This window comes from Phoenix dactylifera, unplaced genomic scaffold, assembly GCF_009389715.1.
Source record: "Phoenix dactylifera cultivar Barhee BC4 unplaced genomic scaffold, palm_55x_up_171113_PBpolish2nd_filt_p 000213F, whole genome shotgun sequence".
Taxonomy (NCBI): domain Eukaryota; kingdom Viridiplantae; phylum Streptophyta; class Magnoliopsida; order Arecales; family Arecaceae; genus Phoenix; species Phoenix dactylifera.
The window spans coordinates 404,661-427,309 of record NW_024067724.1 but is presented as its reverse complement, the minus strand read 5'-3'; the positions used below and the strand labels follow the sequence as shown (position 1 = coordinate 427,309).

Genomic DNA, 22,649 nt, shown 5'->3' with positions numbered 1-22,649 from the left:
CATTAGATGAATCAATTGGTACACTGAACTAAAACAACTCCAACAGGACTGAGAGAAACCTCATCTAACCCAAATTCGATTTGGATCACAACAAGGGAAAATAACAATCAACCTTATTTAGTGCTGAAGGACTTGGATGTCGTGGAACGAACAATGTGATATGGAAATGGATAGAGACAGAAAAAGCTAAATTAAAAGAAAATAAATGCACAAGATAAAAGAGATTAATCTCTAGTCTGGTAAATTAATTATTGAAATGCCTCTGAAGTGGGCGAGTGGCCTGTCCTTGTAACCTCGATCTCCTTAAGTAGATGTCCATTGATAACCACTTCTAGAAACTGTCTGAAGTCGTTTATGGTTCAAATTTCTCAACATCAATTACTGTATATCCCATAATCATCTGAGGTTGATTCAGTCTCCTCAACTGTCTGAAACTCATTTCAATAACTCTGCTCATCAACAGAAATATGGAGATAGCCGCTTCTCATAACAATGTAGAAGTTATTTTTGGTTTGGTTCTTCCTAAAAGTCCGAAATCCATTATGCTATTTGAAGGTGATAAACACTGTCACTTGATACATGTCAAAGATTTATGTTTTGTAGTAAACATGATGAGAGTTGTCTGATCATCATGTGATGCCACGGTGTCATCTTGATTATCTTTTCTTTCACTTGATCAAAGCATTGGTCAAATAATCAATTTAGTGATTTATAAGATAATCAGTGATTAATTATGGCATAAATAGCCACCATGGATTTATCTAATGAATTCTTGCTTTTGTATGTCAACTTCATGCTTGTTAGCAAAACTAGGATTGTGAGGATCCGTGCGGGCGTGTGTTTAGTCCCACATCGGTTATTCGCTGGATAGATCTTGAGTACTTATTTAGGATCAAGGAACCCAAATAATACCTTCTGGCTAGCCATTTTGGATGAGATCCTTGGTTGTTACAAATGGTATCAGAGCGGACCCAGCCCATAACCTATGTAGACTAGGGAACACTGCAGCACGGATCTATTAGGGCTGACCATGGGCCGATCATGGTGTTTGTGATTAGATTTCAATAGATTTAAACCCTTAGCTTGACGAGGACGTCAGGGCTTGAATGGGGGAAGTATGTGAGGATCCGTGCGGGCGTGTGTTTAGTCCCACATCGGTTATTCGCTGGGTAGATCTTGGGTACTTATATAGGATCAAAGAACCCAAATAATACCTTCTGGCTGGCCATTTTGCGTGAGATCCTGCGTTGTTACAAGGATGTCCTCCAACAACCTTTCCCTCAGAACATTACAACTGAAAATTCTCCTCCAGTTCAATTTGTAAAATGGTATTGTCAATTTGCACACTTTCCAAGACCAGATGCATGTCTTGGTATAAATGATCCAGAACTCATGCACTATAAGCTACTCCAAGAATCAATAGTTGCTATAGAGATTAGGAAGCTTTTGGTTCTAGATTTATGGTTGATTTGATTCAGACTGTAACATTCATATAAAAATGCTTCATCTCCCCCAAAACCTCCTCAAAACAACAGAAAACCACACTTTTTGAGAAATTGCCAAAGCAAATTTGGCATTTCGAAACCAATTCACTCCCAAATCCCCACTCATCACACTATAAACCAGGTATTAATTTTACCCTTTTTGGGGAGGTTCTTGGGGAAACATAGAAGCACTCTTCATATAATTAGGATAAGGGGTTATTAAAACTGAGCATTCAAATCCATATCAAAGAGAGTATTGAATTCATACAGTAGATAGAACATAAATTGACGGAAAATAGGATAAAACTACATTTTTGGCAAGAATCGAATTAAAAATTTTAAATATGTAGAGATAGGGGAAGTTTCTTATGGTTTGGTAAAACATATCTATGCTAGTTTGACCACACTTTGTCCAAACCAAGGGCACTCGATGTCAGGTAGCACGCTCACCAGTCACTTTTATATACAATTTCACCAAATCCCTTTCTCTAGCACTCGCCACTAATAACTGACATGCAAGAGGACACTGGTTAGAAGAACAGCTAGAAAAAATGGTGAAGCCTCATGCCATATTCAAAGATGATGATGTTGTGTCTACTGTTTACTTTGACTTCAATTACAAAAATGACTTTGGAAATGTTGAGAATTCCCACCACCAAAATCATTCATACACAGTTTGACATGGTAATTAAGATTTTTTGACTCCTAAGACAATAACTTTCTTCAGGCTTCTCTTGCCACTCTTGTAGAGATGGATACCAGCTTAAGGCCTTCCATGTCCTTACACTGCTAACAGAGCTATCCTTTTTTCCTGCCTACATTCCCCCACTGTTGAAAGCTTGAACTTGTTCACACTGTCAAATATCTTACTCATCATACACCTCTTCCAGTTCTGTAGTATCTGAACAATCACACTCATCTTCAGTCTTTAATCTTCCCGTGAACAATCACACTGTCAAATATCTTACACCTCTTCCACCCCATCATCCTGTTGTTTCTTCTTTTTTTATTTATCTGGTTGCTTCACACAGTGTTATTTTTTTTATCCTTCGAAAAAGGGGTAACGTGTTAAAATCCTTTCACAAATGTCTAAATTATCCCAGTGTCACCATAAACTGACAAAGTACCAATGCACATCTCTTGCCATCTTATCCTATATAACCTTTATCTAGTGATAAAAATAACAACCAAGATTCACATTACTGCTTATTTGTGGATCCTCCTGCATTCATCCTCAGCCGATGCTGCCATTTTAAGCTTATGTACCTTCATATATGATCAATGTTAATGACTGGAAGTGGTTAGTGATATTCCTCCATCATAAGTTCTTGATAATTTAAGACCATGTTCTCCCTTAGCTTATGCTACTCTATGAAATCATCGTCCTATGGAGCAGAAAAGCCTTGTCCAATACCAACTCTTTTGCCTTCTTATTATTTTATGATTGCAGTCAAAATTAGAGTCATAGTACCTGTAATCCTCAGTGATAGCAGGCTGGACCTGTATAATATGCTGCCTATAGAATAATCACATTTAGATTTTCACTTCCTGATTTAGATAATTTAATTGACAGTTGCAAAGCTCTGCTGGTAGCTCACTGACAGTTACAATGCTCTATAGGCAGCTCACAACTTTAAAATACGGAAGATTTGGATAAGATCATTATCTGGTTGCTAAAATGAACCGATTAACTAATAATTTAAGAGATTTGGAATTATTGCTTTAATTAGCTTGACACGAAGAATGCCGTTCTTTATTGTGATAAGCCTTATGAGGTTTGCAATTTGGGCATGCATGATGAACTGTTCTCCCTATTTATGGCATGATTTTACAGATGACAACCAGACCAGCATGCGGTCATATCAGGAAGCATTCCTAATTCTTTTGTATCTTGCAAGAAAAGATTATGCTTCCTCCAACATTGTCTGGGTCTTGAGGTAGCTTGTACACCTCATAGTCACTGATATCCAGGAATATGTATGCCATATATACGCTTCTAAATTGCTCCTTAATCATTTAGTTTAATGCCAAGCTCTACCCAGATGTTAGCAAGGCACTAAGTGGTGCTACATTCTACCATTAACTAGGAGGTTAGTCCATCCTTCCGTCTCATGGTGCTACGCAACACAAAAAGCTAATCATTTTGTTGTTGCACTATAGTTTACCCACCATGCTAGTTAATATAGCTAAAAGGCCGTTGCTGTTAAAATGAAATTAAAGATGAAGAATGGATAAATAATTCATAGTAAGACCTTTAGTACAGGACCTAATTTACCCCAAAAGACCTTCAAATGCCTCATGCTGACACAAAAAAAAGAATGCCAGTCCTGGAAAGATGTGAAAATGACTTTTATAACAAAGTACCAGGACCAAGTGAATGAAGAAAAGTTATGTGGCAATGATGATCAAAAGTCAAAGTGCCCAGCAAACAGATAAACTGACTGAAGACAGAAAAAATATGGATCACGACCATAGTTATTAGCATAACTAAGCAAAACATGTTATTTCTTCGTAAACCTTTTCAGAACAGAACTTAAGAAAGAAATTTAATTACAAATTTGAAGTCTGCAGACTGAAGATAAAAAAGATTCAGAAAGTGAGGTTGACAGAACAATGGCTAGCTTATACAGGAACAAGATACCTAACTTATTGTTGGCGACAGACCATGCAGTTGGTGACATTCCTGAGTCACAGTCATTGAGCTGGGCATCCATGCATGGCCATCTCTTCCCTCTCAATATCAAATAACATGCACGCTAGAATCAGAGGAGAGTTGATGACTGAGGGGGCAAAAACTCAATATTGCCCCAGTCATCCTTTAAAATGCTGCTGCCCATCTATTCATTTAAGATCAGCTTTCCCTATGTTCTAAACAGAGCTGAAGGTATCACAAGAAAAGTTCCTAATTAGGCATCGCACCTTCACAAAGAAAGAATCAAATACACGAGGAGGAAAAAAAAAAGAATAAAGGCTAGAAGAAGCTTGTGATATTTTAGGTTAAAATTAGAAGAATAAATCGATCACAGAAGAGATTTTCCCTTACAGAGGTTGTTTTCTCTTATAGAGCTTATTTTCTTGTTTGTCACATATAAGGCAGCTGCCAGTTGAAACAGAAAAGAACTCCTTTTAGGTTACAAAGCGTTCACATTTAACTTGCCTAGTTCGGATTCTGTAGAGAACTTGTACAGAATGATATACTTGGAAGCTATGCTGGTTGAATATGGGTTTGAGGACAAGATGCTCTTGTGATCATCTAAGTAAGACCATCATTTAGGAAGCAGGGACTGGACTTACTCCTGTCCAGATTTGTTCTCTCATCTTCTGCCTGGTAGTTTTGGAGTGAGCAAGTAAAGTCCATATCACAGGTAAGAAGTTGAATAGAAACTCCATTCAAAGAAGCACTTCAGATGTTCCAATCTGTTGACACTTTATGATCCATGGAATGATTCATCAAAAATTGAGAATGTTTTTTTTTTTGCTAGAGCAAAATTGAGAATGTTTGATGGCCAACTCTTAGCTTGATACCAACCCCCTAGACTAGAACCAAGTTTAAGCTTATCACAAAAAGAAGCAATCTTCTAGGGTTCTCGTATACTTGGAAAGAGCCTATGCAAAGAGAAGATAAGGCACGCTTCAATAGAGGGAATCAAATTCATCACCAAGACACAAACTATATAGCCAAATTGTAGCATAATCATGTCAATATTATGCAGAACCAAATTCTATAATTTCAAGACTGCAAAATGCCAGGCAACAAACTGGACCAGTTATTGCAGGCACAGTATACAGAACAGAGGTGAAGTCCATTACAAGGATACCTTAATCTCTATGTCTAATAGTTTAAAATAACAACGAGGAATAACTTTTAGGAAAGAATACTTTATGTTTAATTATCTGCATCAAAAGGATGCCAAAAAACATTAAAATGATTTTCAAATCTTCTGTTGTTTTCTTTCATAAATGCAACAGAAATTAAGTAAAGCAGGAAAAGCCTGCAAACAAAACGGTTAGATGAGATGAGACTGCATAGTTAATTCAACTCCAAGAAAATCAACCAGATGATACATACAATTATATAGAAGAAATGGCCTATTAGGAAAAGTTCAGAATCTTTAAGAAGCAGAGTTTAGCCATCCAACATTTGTTTACAAACAAGTGCCAAACAACATAGCCACACAGAAGAATACTATTTATCTCATGCAAACTAAGGATGAGATCAGACTAGGGTCTCTCTTTAGCAAACGATTCCATAGGAAGTAAGAAAAACAACTAAGGATGATGGCATAATGTTTACCGAACATCCAACAGCAAACAGAGCAATACAACCCATCGCAAGAAAAATGAGATTACCAACCAATTAACAATCTGAAGAAGAAACATACAGATTTCATTCTTAAAATCAAGTATTAAACGGCAACAATTTATGCAGTTTGGAAGGAAGATGCTCACAGAGCAGTAATCAAACAACAAAACAACATCGAAACGAGATGAATTATCCAGAAACCCTCAAGCGTGCATTCCAATCTATCCTTATCTCCATACACAGAAATATAGATCAAACCAACAAATCTATCCATGAACTGATCAGACAATAAAACAAGAAATCAAATTTATATAAAACTAGAAATAAAAGAAGAAGATTGGAAACCAGCAGTCACAAGATTCTTTACCAGCATCCGCCCGGTAACATGACCATACAAGTTTCCCTGCCTGATCCGAGCATATGGCCAAGGGAGCAACACCAGCATGATCACACCCCACACGATGGTGGTAACCATCATCGACAGAAAGCAAGCAGCAATCCTAACAACTGACAGGATGACAGTAATCCAACTATCATCGTCCACAAAGTCAGCCGTGTCGGCCGGCCGGCGACTCGGCTGCCCGGCCGCATCATTCGGTCGGGGCATCGCTGGCCCCGTCGACCGGAAGCTCTCTTCGAAGCACCTCTCCGACCGCCGGCCCTGCAAGAACGGACTTCCCCCCGAAGCATCCATCTATTAGCACCATCCACCACTTCCAACCACCAATACCAATAGCAAGTAGGACAACCAGGGATTAAGATATACTGGATATCCTGAGAATAGAAATATATATATAGATTATTGAAAGGCTGGTGAAAAGTGCAGAATTTGAAAAAGTTTTTTAACTCATCAGATTGTGATGGTATGGTACTAAGAAAAAAGGTTGGAGAGTTCCGAGTAGGGAACTAGGCGAATCGGTGAGAATCGGAATCCAGCAAAGAATAAATTCTATGGGGTTCTACGTGGAGAGAGAGGAAAGACAAGATTCTAGAATGCAAAGCGATGTATATATCTTTTAACGGGTCAGAGAAGGGATAGAGGGAGAGAAAAAGAGACGAGAAGAGTATAGAAATAGGGATGGCGGTGTCTTAAGGAGAGAAAGGGGTCTGCGGCTGAGGTTCCCTTCACCAGGAACGGTTGTCAAGAAAGAGTTCTGAGATCTGAAAAAGTTTAGATACATGCGTCGCAGAAACACCTAAATCTATATATACCCTCCAGCTGGCGTGTACAGACAACATAGACGTGGGCCGGAGATTGCTTGTCGCAAGAATTGCTCTTGATGAGAACTTCAAGGACACTGCAAGGCGTACCCTTGCATCCACCCACAGGAGACGAGAGGGCGAGAGATTTACGACGGACCCTCGTGACCGGCAGTGGTTGGCTGGTTAGGTGGCGGGGGATTGATAGAATAGTGGTATAAATGGTTTTAAATCTGTGGGACCAACCAGTTCGACCGCCGAAGTGGTACACAGACTTCGTCCTACAAGCCAAGCGGAACGAAGGCGCGGAAAGGGACGCGGAATTTGTTGCCCAGAGAGAGGTGACCGTCCTCTCTCTCTCTCTCTCCTCCTCCTCCTCCTCCTCCTCCTCCTTCTCCTTCTTCTTCTTTTTTTTGGGTAAATACGGCATTTATATAGCTCTAACTTGAGTACATCCTGCACAGTCACGAAAAAGTAAAAAGTACAAAAAAGAGAGAATATCTCCTATAGATGTCCATAGAAAATCTCCGGAGTGCCGAGCGACGAAGGAGGCGACCCAGTCTGCTGCCCTGTTCGCCTTCCGAAACACATGTACTGCCTGCAGCCCCCCCATCTCCTGAACCAGCCTGCGAGTCTTTCTGATAAGAGGATGGCCATCCCCATATCTATCCGCACTTCGGATCCAGTCAATCACCACAGAAGAGTCTCCCTCGAGATACACCCTCTCGGCTCCAAGGGTTCTCCTCGCATATGTCAGCCCCTCCCATGCAGCCCGAAGCTCTGCCCCTACAATAGTAATCCCAGGAGTGCGCCGGCCTCTGGCTGCTACTAGTCTGCCAAAAAAATCTCTGATCACGAATCTGATACCTCCAGGTACACCATCCACCGATATACCACCATCGAAATTCACTTTGAGATGACTAAGGGGTGGGGCCACCCAAGAAACAAGGGCGAACCTGGGCGCTATAATAGCGGAAAGAGAGCCCCAGATGTCCCTGGCCATCTCAGAAGAGAACAACGTGGTAGCTGCGGTGACCTCCCTCGCCTGCAATATAGCTCTCTCCACCACCAGCCTCGGAGGCGACCGCCTGTCCTCAAATATGCCAGCATTCCTGTCCAACCAGATGTGGTAGGCCAGGTGTGCTCTAAGGATCCCTCCTCCCAAAGTCTGGGACTCCGCATAGAAACACTCAGCAAGTGGATCATATCCTGTACCGACTCCACCATCTGGGACAAAGGAGCAGGTGATCTACTCCATATCTCTCTCGCCCTAGGACACTGCAAAAGAGCATGATCAATAGTCTCCTCAGTCTCCGTACACACCCCACAGAACTGGGTGACTCGCACTCCTCGCCAAACTAGCAAGCTTCTGGTCGATAGGCATCCCCTTGCCACCTTCCAGATGAAAAGTGCCACATGCGGGTGAATCTGCATCCTCCAAATCCATCCTCCCTCAATCTACCGAGCCGGCTCCCTACTGTACAAAGCGTGGAGATCCCTAGCTCGTACCCGCGTCCGGCCTGATGACCTCCATACTAACCTGTCAGGCTCCTCCCGGGCTGGTACCGGAAGAGCCAGAACCAACTCTGTCAGCTGCTCCCCAAAAACCTCCTGAATCAGCCCAGTCCTCCATCGACCCCCAACAGGGTCCATCAAGTCACATGCTCTGTATGCATTCAACCTCGTCGAATCCACCATGATCGGCAGCTGACTGATCGGCTGCTCAGTCAGCTATCCTCCAAAACATCGATAGATCGTCCATCCTCGATGGCCCATCTGATCTCCGGAAGCACCAACATGGCTCTGGCACACATCTCCTTCCAAACCGGTGAGTGGTGACGGCCAGCCCGTATCCCAGGCAACAAAGGACCGTACTTGGCCCTCATCAACGAGGACCACATGCTGTTAGGCTCCAGCATAAATCTAGCTACATGTCGTGCCGCTAAAACCTCCCGCCTCACCACCAATGACTGCACCCCCAAACCTCCCAATCTGGTCGGCTGACACACAACCTCCCATGCCAATAAGTGAATCCCACCTCTACCCCTGCTCCTCCCCCAGATGAAGTTCCTAAAGAGCTGCTCAAGAGTCCTCAGAAATGTCACTGGAATGAGAGAGTTGGATAGAAAGTAAGTAGGGATCGAAGTAAGGACTGATCGAACCAAAGTAATCCTCCCCATCATCGATAATGTATGCATCTGCCATCCCTCCAATCTATGTCTGATACTAAGTTCCAGAGAAGAGCAGTCTCTGCTGCGTAGTCGCTGACCTGAGAGAGGAATCCCCAAGTATCTCAAAGTGCCATCCTGCTCACCTACCCCCAAAATCTCCAAAATAGAATTCTTCACTGCCAATGTAGTCTTCGGGCTGAAGCAGATGGCTGATTTTGACAAATTGACACTCTGACCCGACATTGCACAATAGTCCCGAAGGATCCTACTGATGACTCCTGCGGCCTGTCGAGACGACCGGGCTAGCAATAAGCAATCATCGGCGAATAGCATGTGAGAGATCGGAGTAGCCCCCTCCACTGGCCTATAGACCTCTAACTCATTCATAGACACAGCAAATCTCATAGCTCTCGAGAGTGTATCTGCACAGATGATGAAAAGTAGGGGGGAGAGAGGACATCCCTGTCGCAATCCTCTGGATGACTCAAAAAAAGGGGACGGCGTGCCATTCACCAAAATAGCAAAAGAGGGGCCCCAAACACATCCCATGACCCAGCTAATCTATCTCACAGGAAAACCAAACCCCTGCAAGGATTGCTGCACAAAATCCCATCTCATCCTGTCGTAGGCTCTCTCCATATCAAGCTTGATCCCCATCAAGCTCCTCCTCCTCAAGGCCCTACGAAGATCAAACATAAACTTCTGTGCAATAAGCACGTTGTCAGTGATACTCCGCCCTCCCACAAAAGCCCCATGCTCTGGACTAATCAGCCTCGAGAGAATGTCCCTCAATCTAATGGCAAGTATCTTCGATGTAGCCTTGTACATGGTCGTGCACAGGCTAATCGGGCGAAAGTGCCCCGGCTCAGTGGCATCCTGTCGCTTCGGTATCAATGTGATGAATGTCCTCTGCCAGTCAGCAGACAATGTAGCTGTGCTGAAAAACTGCTGTATGGCTGCCGTCATGTCCTGTCCCACAATCGACCAATATCTACGAAAGAACAACGGAGGGAAGCCATCCGGCCCTGGAGCCTTGTCCCCCTCAAGGGACCAGACCGTCTCCCTAATCTCCCTCTCCGATACTGGCCTGATCAGTGCTGCAATCTCCTCCTCCGTCACCCCTGCCAGAGGCATCGGAATGTCTACTGGGCCCACACCCTCTGTCTCCTCAGTCCACCTAGCCCTGAAGAAGCTCTCCAAAATCCTCGGTATCATATCCGGATCCTCCGACAACTGCCCATCCTCACCTCTGATGGCTCTAATCCTGTTCTCATGCCTCCTGATCAATGTCGCAAGATGGAAAAATCTGGTATTTCGATTCCCCTCCAAAATTCACTGTACCCTCGACTTCTAACTCCAAAGTATCTCCTGCTGTCTGAGAAGAGAGTCGTGCAACGCCAAATGTGATCTGAGCTCCCCCATCTCCTCCTCCGATAAACCTCCACTCTGGGCCTCCTGGGACTGAAGTCTGGTAATGGCCTCCTCTGAATCCTCAATCCCCCTGAAAATATTCCCCACCTCCTCGCGGTTCCACCTCCTCAATCATCTTCTTGTCAGTTCCAGTCTCCGGGACATCCGGTACATAGCATCCCCTCTGACCGGTACACTCCATGCCTCCCTGACCATCTCCCAAGATCGCGGATAGCGAAGCCAAAGCTTCTCAAATCTAAAAGGAGAACATACAGGAATAAATGTCTCAATACTCACCAGTAATGGACAGTGGTCCGACGCTATCCTCGGCAAATGTCTGACATGATGCTCTGGGAAGCACTGATCCCACCCACCAGTAGCACAAGCTCTGTCCAGTCTCTCCCATACTCGGGCACGTCCCTGCTGATTATTGCACCAAGTGAACTACGGGCCCGAAAAGCCCAGATCAACCAATCCATTCGAGTCGAGAAAATCTTGAAACTCCTTAATTTTTCTTTTGTAAGTGAAGGGATTCCCTCCCATCTTCTCCTGGGCACTGACAATGCAGTTAAAATCACCTGCCATCAACATCGGTTGACCCTGCCTGATCAGTTGAGAAGCCTCCTCCCACAAAATCCTCCTCTCCCTAAACTCGGTACTAGCATACACAGCTGCAAGGACCCATGGATTGCCGCTACCCTCCGAGATTATCATAATCACCTCTTGAATACAAACATTGAAAATGTCAACTCTGCATTTGCTCTGAGCCCAAGTGACAATAATACCTCCCGAGAGGCCTTGAGATTTCACTGCATAGAACCCCCAAGACCTCGACACTGCCCTCCTTGCCTTCTGTAGGCTCCTCCCCGATAACCGGTAAGACCTTGACCATGGCAGTATATACAGTGGAGAAAGAGTTTTTCACTCTCGAACTCAAGTCGAATAAATCTAGACATATGTCAGACGACGGGGTTTGACGAGTTATCCATGACCTCCGGTCTATAGGGATCCACGATAGAAGGACTGTATCATACGATAACTGCACCTAGAGGTTCATCATTCCATTCTACTGGGTTGCCACTACATGCTGTTAGGTGTCACTGGTGGATGGTGAGACTCATAGGGACCATCTTGATGGTCGATGATCCCTGGTGAGTTGAGTTGAAATTGTTTCAACCCATTGAAAGAAGTTTTCAATGATATTATGATAGAGATCGCAATATATCTCACTACCAGTCAGAATAGAACCTATGGGGTCACACACATTAGAGGTATTGACCGATCCGATGGTTGAATTGTGATTAGGAATCACAAATAATCAATTTGATTGATAATTGGTTAACCCGTTAAGAGTTAGTGAGTTGAAGAAGGAATAATTGCAATCGGATTGCAATTTAATTTAATTAATTAGATTTAATTAATTAGACTTGATCATGAGTCCTACTTGGAGTAGGATCCTTGGAGTCCTAATTGGATTAGGATTTCAAATTAAATTAGAGTCCTACTTGGAGTAGAATTTCTAAAGTCCTAATTGCCTTAGGGCTGAAATTTAATAAGTCCTAATTAGATTAGAATTTTCTTAAGTCCTAATTAATTTTAATTTTAATCTAATTAATTAAAAAACTCCTAATTGGATTAGGATTGAAGAGTTCAATTGAGTCATGGTTCAATTAAATCCTAATTAGATTAGGATTTGGAGAAAATTGAAATGGGTGCAAATCCTATTTTGAATAGGATTGAATCCTAGCACTTGGACCCAACCCTTCCCACTTAATTAGATTGAGTGGGGGCTAACCAAATGGGAGAAGAGGGAGGGGCCTACGCCCCTCCCTTGGCTGGTGGCGTGAAGGAAAAAGGAGGGGCCATGCCCCTCCTATTTTGAATTCACAAAGGGATAAAGATGAGCTCCTAAAATTTAGGAGCTCATCTCTATCTACACACCATAAAAGAGCGGTTCAAAGGGGCTACGAATTTTTCATGGTTTTTCTTGGGATTTTTGGCAGCAAGGAACCTCCTTCCATCCCTCCTTTCAGCCATAAGAAAGCAAGAAAAAAAAAAGGCTTGTGGCGTGGCCCTTCTTCCTTCCATTCTTTGGTTCCAACGCGAAGGGAAAAAGGAAAGGCTGCGGGCTTTACATTCTTCTTCCTACATCCCTCCTTCTTTTTTCTCCTCTCAAGACAATCAAAAGTTGATTCAAAGGAGAGGATATTAGCCATCAAAAGCCATCTCTACAAGGGAGCTAGCACCCTGGGGAGATCCAAAAGCTTCGATCGGTGCTATACCTCGTGTGGATACCCGTAGAGGCCGGACGCGTATGCAGCTTCCATTGAACCTTCATCAAATACCATGTAAATCAGATTTGCGGAGACCATCTACCCGCACAAGATGAAGATCTGATCTTCTTAATGATATAAAAGATTTTAAAAGATTTAATCCTAATCTATCTACAAACGAAATGTTTTAAAATACGAATATACGATGAACGAGATCTTGCATGCCTTCCGCTGCAGATCTGAAAATTTTTGAAATTTTTCTGCGGCATGCATCAGATCCTAACAGTGGTATCAGAGCCATGGTTATATAGATTAAGATTAGAATTAAATTTTTAAAAGCATTTTAGATCTGAAATTTAAAGGATTATGCGTGCTGAAATTTATTGCATGCAGAATTTTCAGCTTGCTGATTTTTCTGCATGCTGATTTTTAGATGCCTAGATTAATGATTCTAATGCTTTGATAATGTGATTACAAATGTTTAGAATCATATCTTGCATAATCAGCAAGTCATGAGATGAAATAATCAGTTAAATTACAGATCTGAAAATAATATTTATGCATGAGATGCGTATGGTGATGATCATGGATGAACCTTTTTGAATGTGCTGAAATATTCTGCGATGTTCTGTGATGCTATGTGATGGCATGTAATTTTAATTTTCAGATCCCTGCGTGCATCTTAAATTCATGTATTAGAGACCTGCGTGTCTCATGAAAAGAGGTTGTAATTTATTATTTTATTTTATTTAATTTTTAAAGCAATCTGGGATGTAATCTGTGATGTGTGTTGCACGTCGATGGTTGATCGATATATACATCAACAAGCTCAACATGCGCAGATCGAGATCAAGGATTGATTGAAGATGGATCAAGGAGTTGATCACAATTGGACCTAGGGGATCAAGATCGAATCAAGAGTTGAAGACTATCAAACCAATTGACGTGCATGTGCTTGTAAAATGACCCCATCCTGGATGCATGATCATCACCATTTAAATTTATTTGTTGATAAATGTCTGGATGTTTAATGCTTATATCTATGCGGGTAGATATATATTTGCATGAGATGTGAATAGTCGATTTTGAGAGACCTAAATACAAACCTTCCCAATCAGTCGAGAGTGAACCAACATAAGCTAGTCATATTAGATTAATTGATCTAATTGGTGTCTAGGCAAGCCTAAAAGGTGGTTACTTAATTAGGACCTTACTCTCTGAGTAAGAAGAGCCTCCCACTTGCTTACCTGGCCAATTGTTCAATTACCTCTTATGAAGAGCTCAAGTTGCAAACACTAAGATATGATTTCACAATATTAAGTCCATAGGTCTTCCACCGTAGTAGAGCTACTAAGGTCTTTCCGGTGTTGATTTATCTCGGCTGGACACAGTGGGCAAGTTGCATCGGGGGACTGAACCCGTCTATTAGACATGAGATGTTGCGGGGTAAAGATGGGGTTGGGCACCAATAACTGTTAGGTGACGACCCATTGACGACTTTATTTCTGCGGTTATACGGTGGGTCTGACTTAACTAAGTAATGGGGCCAATAACTGTTAGGTGAGGTCTTCATGACTTAGAGACCAAGTACCATTGCAATTTGCTTGAGAAGCATTATACAAGAGTTGTACACTCATCCATTTATATGTCACCAATAACTGTTAGGTGAGGCGGCATGTAAATTGGTGAGACTGTAGTACCCACTAGAAATCCTAGTCGCGTAGGGTTTTTGTTTCTCCATTAGGAGAGTATAAGGGATTCGAGAAAATAGTGGGAGTATATTTTTAAAAGACTCTAAAACAAATAGAGTTCAAGTACAACTTCTAACTAAAATCTTTGCTCTCTACAGATCATAATGTCAGCTTCGAATCCTTTGAACCGTATTCTTGAGACCAACCGACTGACCGGAACTAATTACAAAGACTGGCTTAGAAACCTGAAAATTGTTCTGAGTTGCGAGAAGATAGGCTATGTGCTCGAGAATGATATCCCTAGGTTACCATCATGTCCGACCGATGATCAGCGTGAGACGCATGAAAAATGGATGGACGATGATATTAGGGTCAAGTGCTACATCATGGCATCCATGACTAATGAACTTCAATGTCAGCATGAGAATATGAAGACTGCTAGGGAGATACTGGCACACCTGCAAGAGTTGTATGGTGAGCAAAGCCGCACAGCGCGCTTTGAAGTGTCCAAGAGGCTCTTCAAGGCAAAGATGCGCGAGGGGCAGTCCGTCCATGATCACTGTTTGACTATGATCAAGGACCTAGAGGAGCTTGAGAAGCTCGGTATGACCATGCATAAGGAATTGTAGATAGATCTGATCCTGCAATCCCTTCCTGATTCATTTGGGTAGTTTATAGTAAACTACCACATGAATAAGATTGATTGCACTAAGACTGAATTGCTGAACATGTTGGTAACTGCTGAGGGGGCCTTGAAAGGTTCAAGGAGCTCTGTTCTGGCTGCTGAGCTGACTTCTGGTTCCAAGAGAAAGTCTACTTGGAAAAAAAAGAAGCCTGCAAAGAAGCAGAAGAAAGATAAGAAGCCTAAGAAAGAAGTTCATAAGAAAAAGGCTAATGACAAAGGAAAATATTTCCACTGCAATGTCGATGGCCACTGGAAAAGAAATTGCCCTTCATACCTCGAGAGCCTGAAGAACAAAAAGGACAAAGGTATGTTAGACTTGCTCGTAATTGAAACTAACCTTACGGTTTCTTCTACTTATAGTTGGGTTATTGATTCTGGTTCTAGTGCTCAACTGTGCACTACTATGCAGGGTCTAAAGGAAAGTAGGAGACTGGCGGAAGGTGCAGTAACCCTTCAGGTTGGCAACGGGGCAAAAGTTGCTGCTGTAGCTGTGGGCACCTATCCTCTGCGACTACCGTCTGATTTTAGTTTATTGCTTAGAGACTGTTATTATGTCCCTGCTGCTAGCACGAATTTGATTTCTGTTTTGAGTTTAGCACAGGATGGTCATATTTTTATATTTGGCAAAGACTGTTGTTCTATTTATTTCAGAAATAAATTAGTTGCATGCGGTTTCATGATTGACAGTCTCTATCACTTACATGTCGATGTGTCTGTGAATGTGTCTGAGCAAGTAGTGAGTGCCATAGGATCCAAAAGATCCAGAGATGAGATAAACCAGAAGTATTTGTGGCACCTCAAGCTTGGCCATATTGGAGAGGATAGGATGAACAAAATGGAGAAAGATGGGCTTCTCGGCTCATTGACTTCCGAGTCATATCCAGTTTGCGAGTCCTGTCTTCAAGAAAAAAATGGCTAGATTGCCCTTTGTAGGACATGGGGAGAGGACCACTGAAATACTTACCCTGATTCACACTGATGTGTGTGGCCTATTTGATGTGCTAGCCAGGGGCCGTTATTCGTACTTCATTACCTTTACCGATGATTATTCACGATATGGGTATGTGTATCTTATGAGACACAAATCTGAATCTTTTGAAAAGTTCAAAGAGTTTAGAAATGAAGTAGAAAAACAAACTGAAAAACCCCTTAAGGCTCTTCGATCAGATCGAGGAGGAGAATACCTTAGTGGAAAATTTCGAAACTATCTCAAGGAGAATGTCATAGTCTCACAATGGATACCTCCGGGTACACCTCAACTCAACGGGGTGTCAGAGAGGAGGAATCAGACTCTATTAGATATGGTCCGATCCATGATGAGCTTCACTGATTTACCTATATTTCTTTGGGGAGATGCCTTACTTAGCGCAATTTACTTATTGAATAGAGTTCTCTCTAAATTCGTTCCTACCACACCGCATGAGATATGGCATGGTAAGAAGCCGAGTCTTGGTCATCTCAAGATTTGGGGATGTCCGGCCCACGTCAAGAGACTATAGGCGGACAAGTTAGAGGCTAGGACCATATGTGCTCGTTTTATAGGATATCCTAAAGAGTCATTAGGATACAATTTTTACGTCTCAAAGGATCACAATGTATTTGTGAGCCGACATGCCATCTTCTTGGAAAAACAGTTTATCCTTGATAGAGGTAGTGAGAGAAAAATTGAGCTTGAAGAGAGAGTCTCTGAAAAGCAACGAGTTATGGATCCTATAGAACCTATTCACATAGAGCCAGTACATGTTGTACCACCTCCATCTCGTAGATCTAGTAGGGTCTCGCATCCTCCTAATAGATACTTAGGTATGCTTATAGAGGATACCGAGAAAATGTTCCTCATGGGAGATAGGGATCACGTACAGAATCTCAATACCTACAACGAGGCGATATCAGATATCGATTCCGAGAAATGGTTGGAAGCCATGAAGTCAGAGATGGACTCCATGTATTCCAACCAAGTCTGGATCTTAGTAGATCCACCAGAGGGTATAATACCTATTGGATGCAAATGGATCTACAAAAGGAAGATAGGTTCGGATAGAAAGGTAGAGACCTATAAGGCAAGGCTAGTGGCGAAAGGGTATAGTCAGCGCGAAGGCATTAACTATCAGGAGACCTTTTCACCTGTAGCCATGCTGAAATCCATTCGAACATTGCTTGCCATTGCAGCATTTTATGATTATGAAATATGGCAGATGGATGTGAAAACTGCTTTCCTGAATGGATATCTTGATGAAGATATCTATATGGAGCAGCTTTTGGGTTTCACTTCCAGTGATGGAGATCACAAGGTCTGCAAGCTGCAAAGGTCCATCTATGGACTAAAGCAAGCATCTCGGAGTTGGAATACTCGTTTCAATGATGCGATCAAATTGTTTGATTTCATCAAGAAGAAGAGGAACCGTGTGTTTACAAGAAGGTTAATGGGAGGGCTGTCGTGTTCCTCGTACTGTACGTAGACGACATCCTCCTGATAGGGAATGATATTTTCATGCTAACCTCGGTCAAGGTCTGGTTGTCAAAAGAGTTCTCCATGAAAGACCTTGGGGAAGCATCCTATATTTTGGGGATTAAGGTCTATAGAGATAGATCTAAGAGGATGCTTGGCCTATCATAGAAGATGTACATAGAGGAGGTGTTGAGGAGGTTCAGCATGGAAAACTCCAAAAGGGGTCTATTACCCCTTAGGCATGGGATTCATCTCTCCAAGAAGATGTGCCCCAACACATCTGAAGAGATACAACGCATGAGCAAGATCTCTTATGCTTCGGCAATAGGGAGCTTCATGTATGCCATGCTGTGTACACGATCTGATATAGCCCTTGCTGTGAGTGTCACTAGCAGATATCAATCGAATCCAAGCGAAGAGCACTGGACAGTTGTGAAGAACATTCTTAAGTACTTGAGAAGAACTAAAGATTTGTTCTTAGCATCAGAGTTAAAGGTAGAAGGATACAGAGATTCAGACTTCATGACTGATATTGATGATAGAAAGTCTACATCTGGATATGTGTTCTTGTGCAATGGTGGTACGGTAAATTGGAAGAGTTCCAAACAACCGATCATTGCTGATTCTACTATGGAAGCGAGTATATCGCCGCCTCTAAAGCTGCAAAGAAAGCCTTCTGGTTCAAGAAATTCATTGCAGAGATAGATGTAATGCCATTAGATGCCATCACACTCTACTGCGATAATAATGGCGCTATAGCTCTTGCTAAGAAGCCAAGGTCTCATCAAAAGTCCAAGCACATAGAGCGGCGCTTTCATCTCATACGCGACTACCTCGAGAAGAAATATGTCGAGGTGCAAAGAGTAGACTCCGCGGACAATGTGGCGGACTCGCTCACTAAGTAGCTAAGTCAGCAGAAGATTGAAGCCCACCTTGAGAAGATGGGACTTAGATATATGACTGATTGGCTTTAGTGCAAGTGGAAGATTGTTAGATGTATGCCCTGGAAGCCAATCTGGCTGACACATTATTAATTCTAGGACATAAATTTGTACTTGACTTTATTATTATTGAATAATAAATGGGCATCTTTTTCATTCATATTGTTTATGTGTCTATGAATCGTTCAAAAAATTAATAAGATAATGATACATATTCTCAAGAGTTGAGAATTTGAGCCATATATCATTGGTGATTAATTTCTAAATGCTCCTGATCAATGGATCATCACGAGAACGGTGATCGATCCGATCAGTGCACAGATCGCTTTCCTTATGGATGGACGAGACTCGAGTCCACAGTGTAGGGACACTGAAGTGAGAGTGCAGGTGCTTGTTAGAGAACAAGGGTACTGAGTGTGACCAAGACAAGAAGTCACTTGGATGTCTATCCACTCATCAGTGACTTGCTTGATGTTGCAGTAGTGTGACTGGTTCTTTGACCTGCGGTACTTCGGCTACTCACAGTGAGGTTATTGTAGTTTGATTGCACATATATATGGTCCCTAGTCATATGGGTCCTTGTAGTGTAGATTGGCTGCGGTAGGTTCACTGTAGGAGTAGGGTATGCACCTACATAGAATCTATCGACCTTGATAGATGAGGAGCGATCCTATGTGATTTATTAGACTGAGTTCTAAGACCTTGGCCAGGGCAGTATATACAGTAGAGAAAGAGTTTTCCACTCTCGAACTCAAGTCGAATAAATCTAGACATATGTCAGACGACGGGGTTTGACGAGTTATCCATGACCTCCGGTCTGTAGGGATCCACGATAGAAGGACTGTATCATACGATAACTGCACCTAAAGGTTCATCATTCCATTCTACTGGGTTGCCACTACATACTGCTAGGTGTCACTGGGGGATGGTGAGACTCATAGGGATCATCTTGATGGTCGATGATCCCTGGTGAGTTGAGTTGAATTTGTTTCAACCCATTGAAAGAAGTTTTCAATGATATTATGATAGAGATCGCAATATATCTCACTACCAGTCAGAAAGAACCTATGGGGTCACATACATTAGAGGTATTGACCGATCCGATGGTTGAATTGTGATTAGGAATTACAAATAATCAATTTGATTGATAATTGGTTAACCCGCTAAGAGTTAGTGAGTTGAAGAAGGAATAATTGCAAGACTTTGGATTCAAAGAAGAGTCCTAATTGGATTAGGACTAAAATTAAATAAGTCCTAATTGGATTAGAATTTCTTAAGTCCCAATTAATTATTAATCTAATGACTCCTAATTAGATTAGGATTGAAGGGTTCAATTGAGTCATGATTCATTGAGTTCTAATTGGATTAGGACATTGCATGGATCAAACCCAAAATTGGTTCACCCTTGGACTAAGCCTAATTAGATTAGGGCATAGCCACATTAGGGCATCCCATCCTTACTTAATGAGAATTAGGGTTAACCATGAGGGAGGGGCTTGCGCCCCTCCCCCTTTTTCTCCTTGGTGCGGCAACACAAGAGGGGCCGGCGCCCCTCTTGGAAAAAGATCAAGGGCTCCTAATTTGTAGGAGCCCTTCATGCCTTTAAAAGGAGAAGTGGGCGGCACCCTAGGGCAATTTTTGAAGCCCTCTCCCTCTCCAACTCGTGGCCACCCTTTCTCCCCTTGGTTTTCAACCGCAAGCAAGGTGAGAAGAAAAGAAAGCATGGCGGCCATCTTCTTCCCTCCTCCTTGGTTCCAACGCAGGGAAAAGGAAGTAGGCTGCAGGGGCTTTGATTCTTCTTCAAACTTCATCCTTCTTCTTCCTCCTCCCAAGCACAATCAAGGGTTGATTCAAAGGGAGGACATCAGCCATCTAAAGTAGTCTCTGCAAGGGAGCTAGCACCCCGAGGAGACAAGGAAGCTTTGATCGGTCCTCTGCTTCGTGTGGATACCCGTAGAGGACGGACGCGTGAACGGCTTCAAGCGAACCTTCATTCTAAATGACGCGCTCGCAAAAATGCTTTCGCGAAACTAATCTCCCAAGTATAGGAGAATCGTACAAGTAGTAAATTCTCAGAAGTCCGAGGTCGAATCCTCAGGAAACGTTTTATGGATTATTAGCGTAATTTTTAGATGTAATTTTCAGTTGATTTTCAGAAATTAAAAACAAAGAATGATATGCAACTAAACAAAGTTCAATGAAATAGAGAAATGGTAGGGATCTGAAATCCCCCTTGATGATATTGCATCCAAGAAATAAACTCTAAGGTTCTTGATTAAAGATTAATGGTAGGATAGATCTAATCATGGTATATGTTTCATCTAAGCATTCATCGTGCTTTCTACGTCTACGACGAATCAAATACTAAAGCAATCCATATATCAATAATCATAATCCATTAAAGAGCTATTTACAAAATAACTACGCATGGATCAAGAACATATCAGTGAATATAAGTCATTCAAAGCAAAAGTTTAGAGTTTATTTCAAAGAGCAATACATCAAAGGTTCCTCCATCCCCCTTCCTAAGAAATCAGCCACTCATTTCACACATTAATCCCCCTTTCATTTTCCCCTTTTCCTTTCTTTCTTTTTCTTTTCGGAAACAGGGCCTCCCCTGTTTCCCTTCTTCTTTTTTTTCAATGACAGAGGCCTGATGCTCTGTTTCTTCCGAATGAGGGATGAGATCCCCCTCCAGCCGAGAGAGGTTCCTTCATATAGATTCCCAGAGCTCCTCCACCAGCGATGGATTTCCTCATGGCACGTGGAGAGGACGGACGGATGGGATGAATCCCGGAAGAAGAAGATGGATGCAGACTCCGGAAAGGGAGGAAGGCTGATACGCATTGGATGCTGAGATATGGGATGCTGGGATGCGTTGCAAAGGGAGGAATGCGGACGAGATGCTTCAACTGGGACGCGTGGATGGATGAACTCGGACGGAAGCTGGGTTACGGGATACTGAAATCGGGAGATGCCGGGATCTTCGGACGCGAATGTGGCTGGAACGTGGAAGGGGCAGATGGATGCGGAGATGAGATCGCAAACGCTAAGCCTGTTGTGAACTGGGACTCGGATGATCCGCACGGAACGACTGCAGGGCGTTGGACGTGGGGATGCGGAAAGCTTCGCGGGAGATTTGCACGCGGAGATGCTGGGACGATCACGAATCCTGGGACGCTTGAAGAATCGAATGCGGACGAGATGCTTCACGGGATGCTGGGAGATTAGATCACGGATCCTGGGATTCGCTGCTGTTCCATCGCAGGAGCAGGGGATGCGGGATGCTCCAACGCGTGAGATCTGGACGTGGAGGATCACTCACGGGAGAAGCGGAATCTGGGAGGCTCGTGGATGCTGGGTGGACTGGTTCGGAAGGAATGAGCATGAGAGCTTCACCAAAAACTTGACGCGCTCGCAAAAATGCTTTCGCGAAACTAATCTCCCAAGTATAGGAGAATTGCACAAGTAGTAAATTCTCGGGAGTCCGAGGTCGAATCCTCAGGGAACGAAATATATATAAGATTATTTAGTATAATTTTAGATTAATTAATTCAATAAATTTGTGGATTAAGACAATGTTTTGCAAATAGAAAATAAATCAGTAAACAGAGAATCAAAGTTTGGATAGATTAAGATGGTGTAGGGATCTGGAATCCCCCTTGACAATAGTACATTCAAGATATAAACTCTACGGTTTCTGATTTAAAAGTTCAAATGTAGGATAGATTTAATCATGGAATATATTGTTTGAAAATACGAACTCAATTTCTAAGCATTTATTGTGCCGGTTATGTCTACGACAAATCAAATAATAAAGTAATCCATGCATCAATAGATATAAACCATTAAAGAACTATCTACAATATAGGCAAGCAAGAAACCAAAACATATCAAAAGATATAAATTGAATAGAACAATAGTTTAGAGTTTACTTCAAGAAAGTAATAACTCAAGGGTTCTCCCATCACCCTTCACCTAAGGGATTAGCCGGCCATCAACATAAAAGAAAACTCCCCTGTTCCTCTTCCTTCTTTTTTTT

At 42.4% G+C, this 22,649-nt stretch overlaps 1 protein-coding gene across 4 annotated transcripts in view; it reads right to left on the bottom strand.

The window, feature by feature from the left end:
- Positions 1-7,122, bottom strand: part of LOC103720980 (1-acyl-sn-glycerol-3-phosphate acyltransferase-like) — a 28,728-nt gene extending 21,606 nt beyond the window's left edge. For 2 of the 4 annotated variants that reach the window (XM_039117387.1, XM_039117388.1), the window contains exon 1: positions 6,155-7,119. In XM_039117387.1, coding sequence (XP_038973315.1) covers positions 6,155-6,481 — 327 coding nt within the window. In that variant the 5' untranslated portion in view covers positions 6,482-7,119. Of the gene's footprint in view, positions 1-6,154 lie in introns of all 4 variants that reach the window. The other 2 variants (XM_039117389.1, XM_039117390.1) reach the window with 2 other exon arrangements.
- Positions 7,123-22,649: the final 15,527 nt, after the last annotated feature.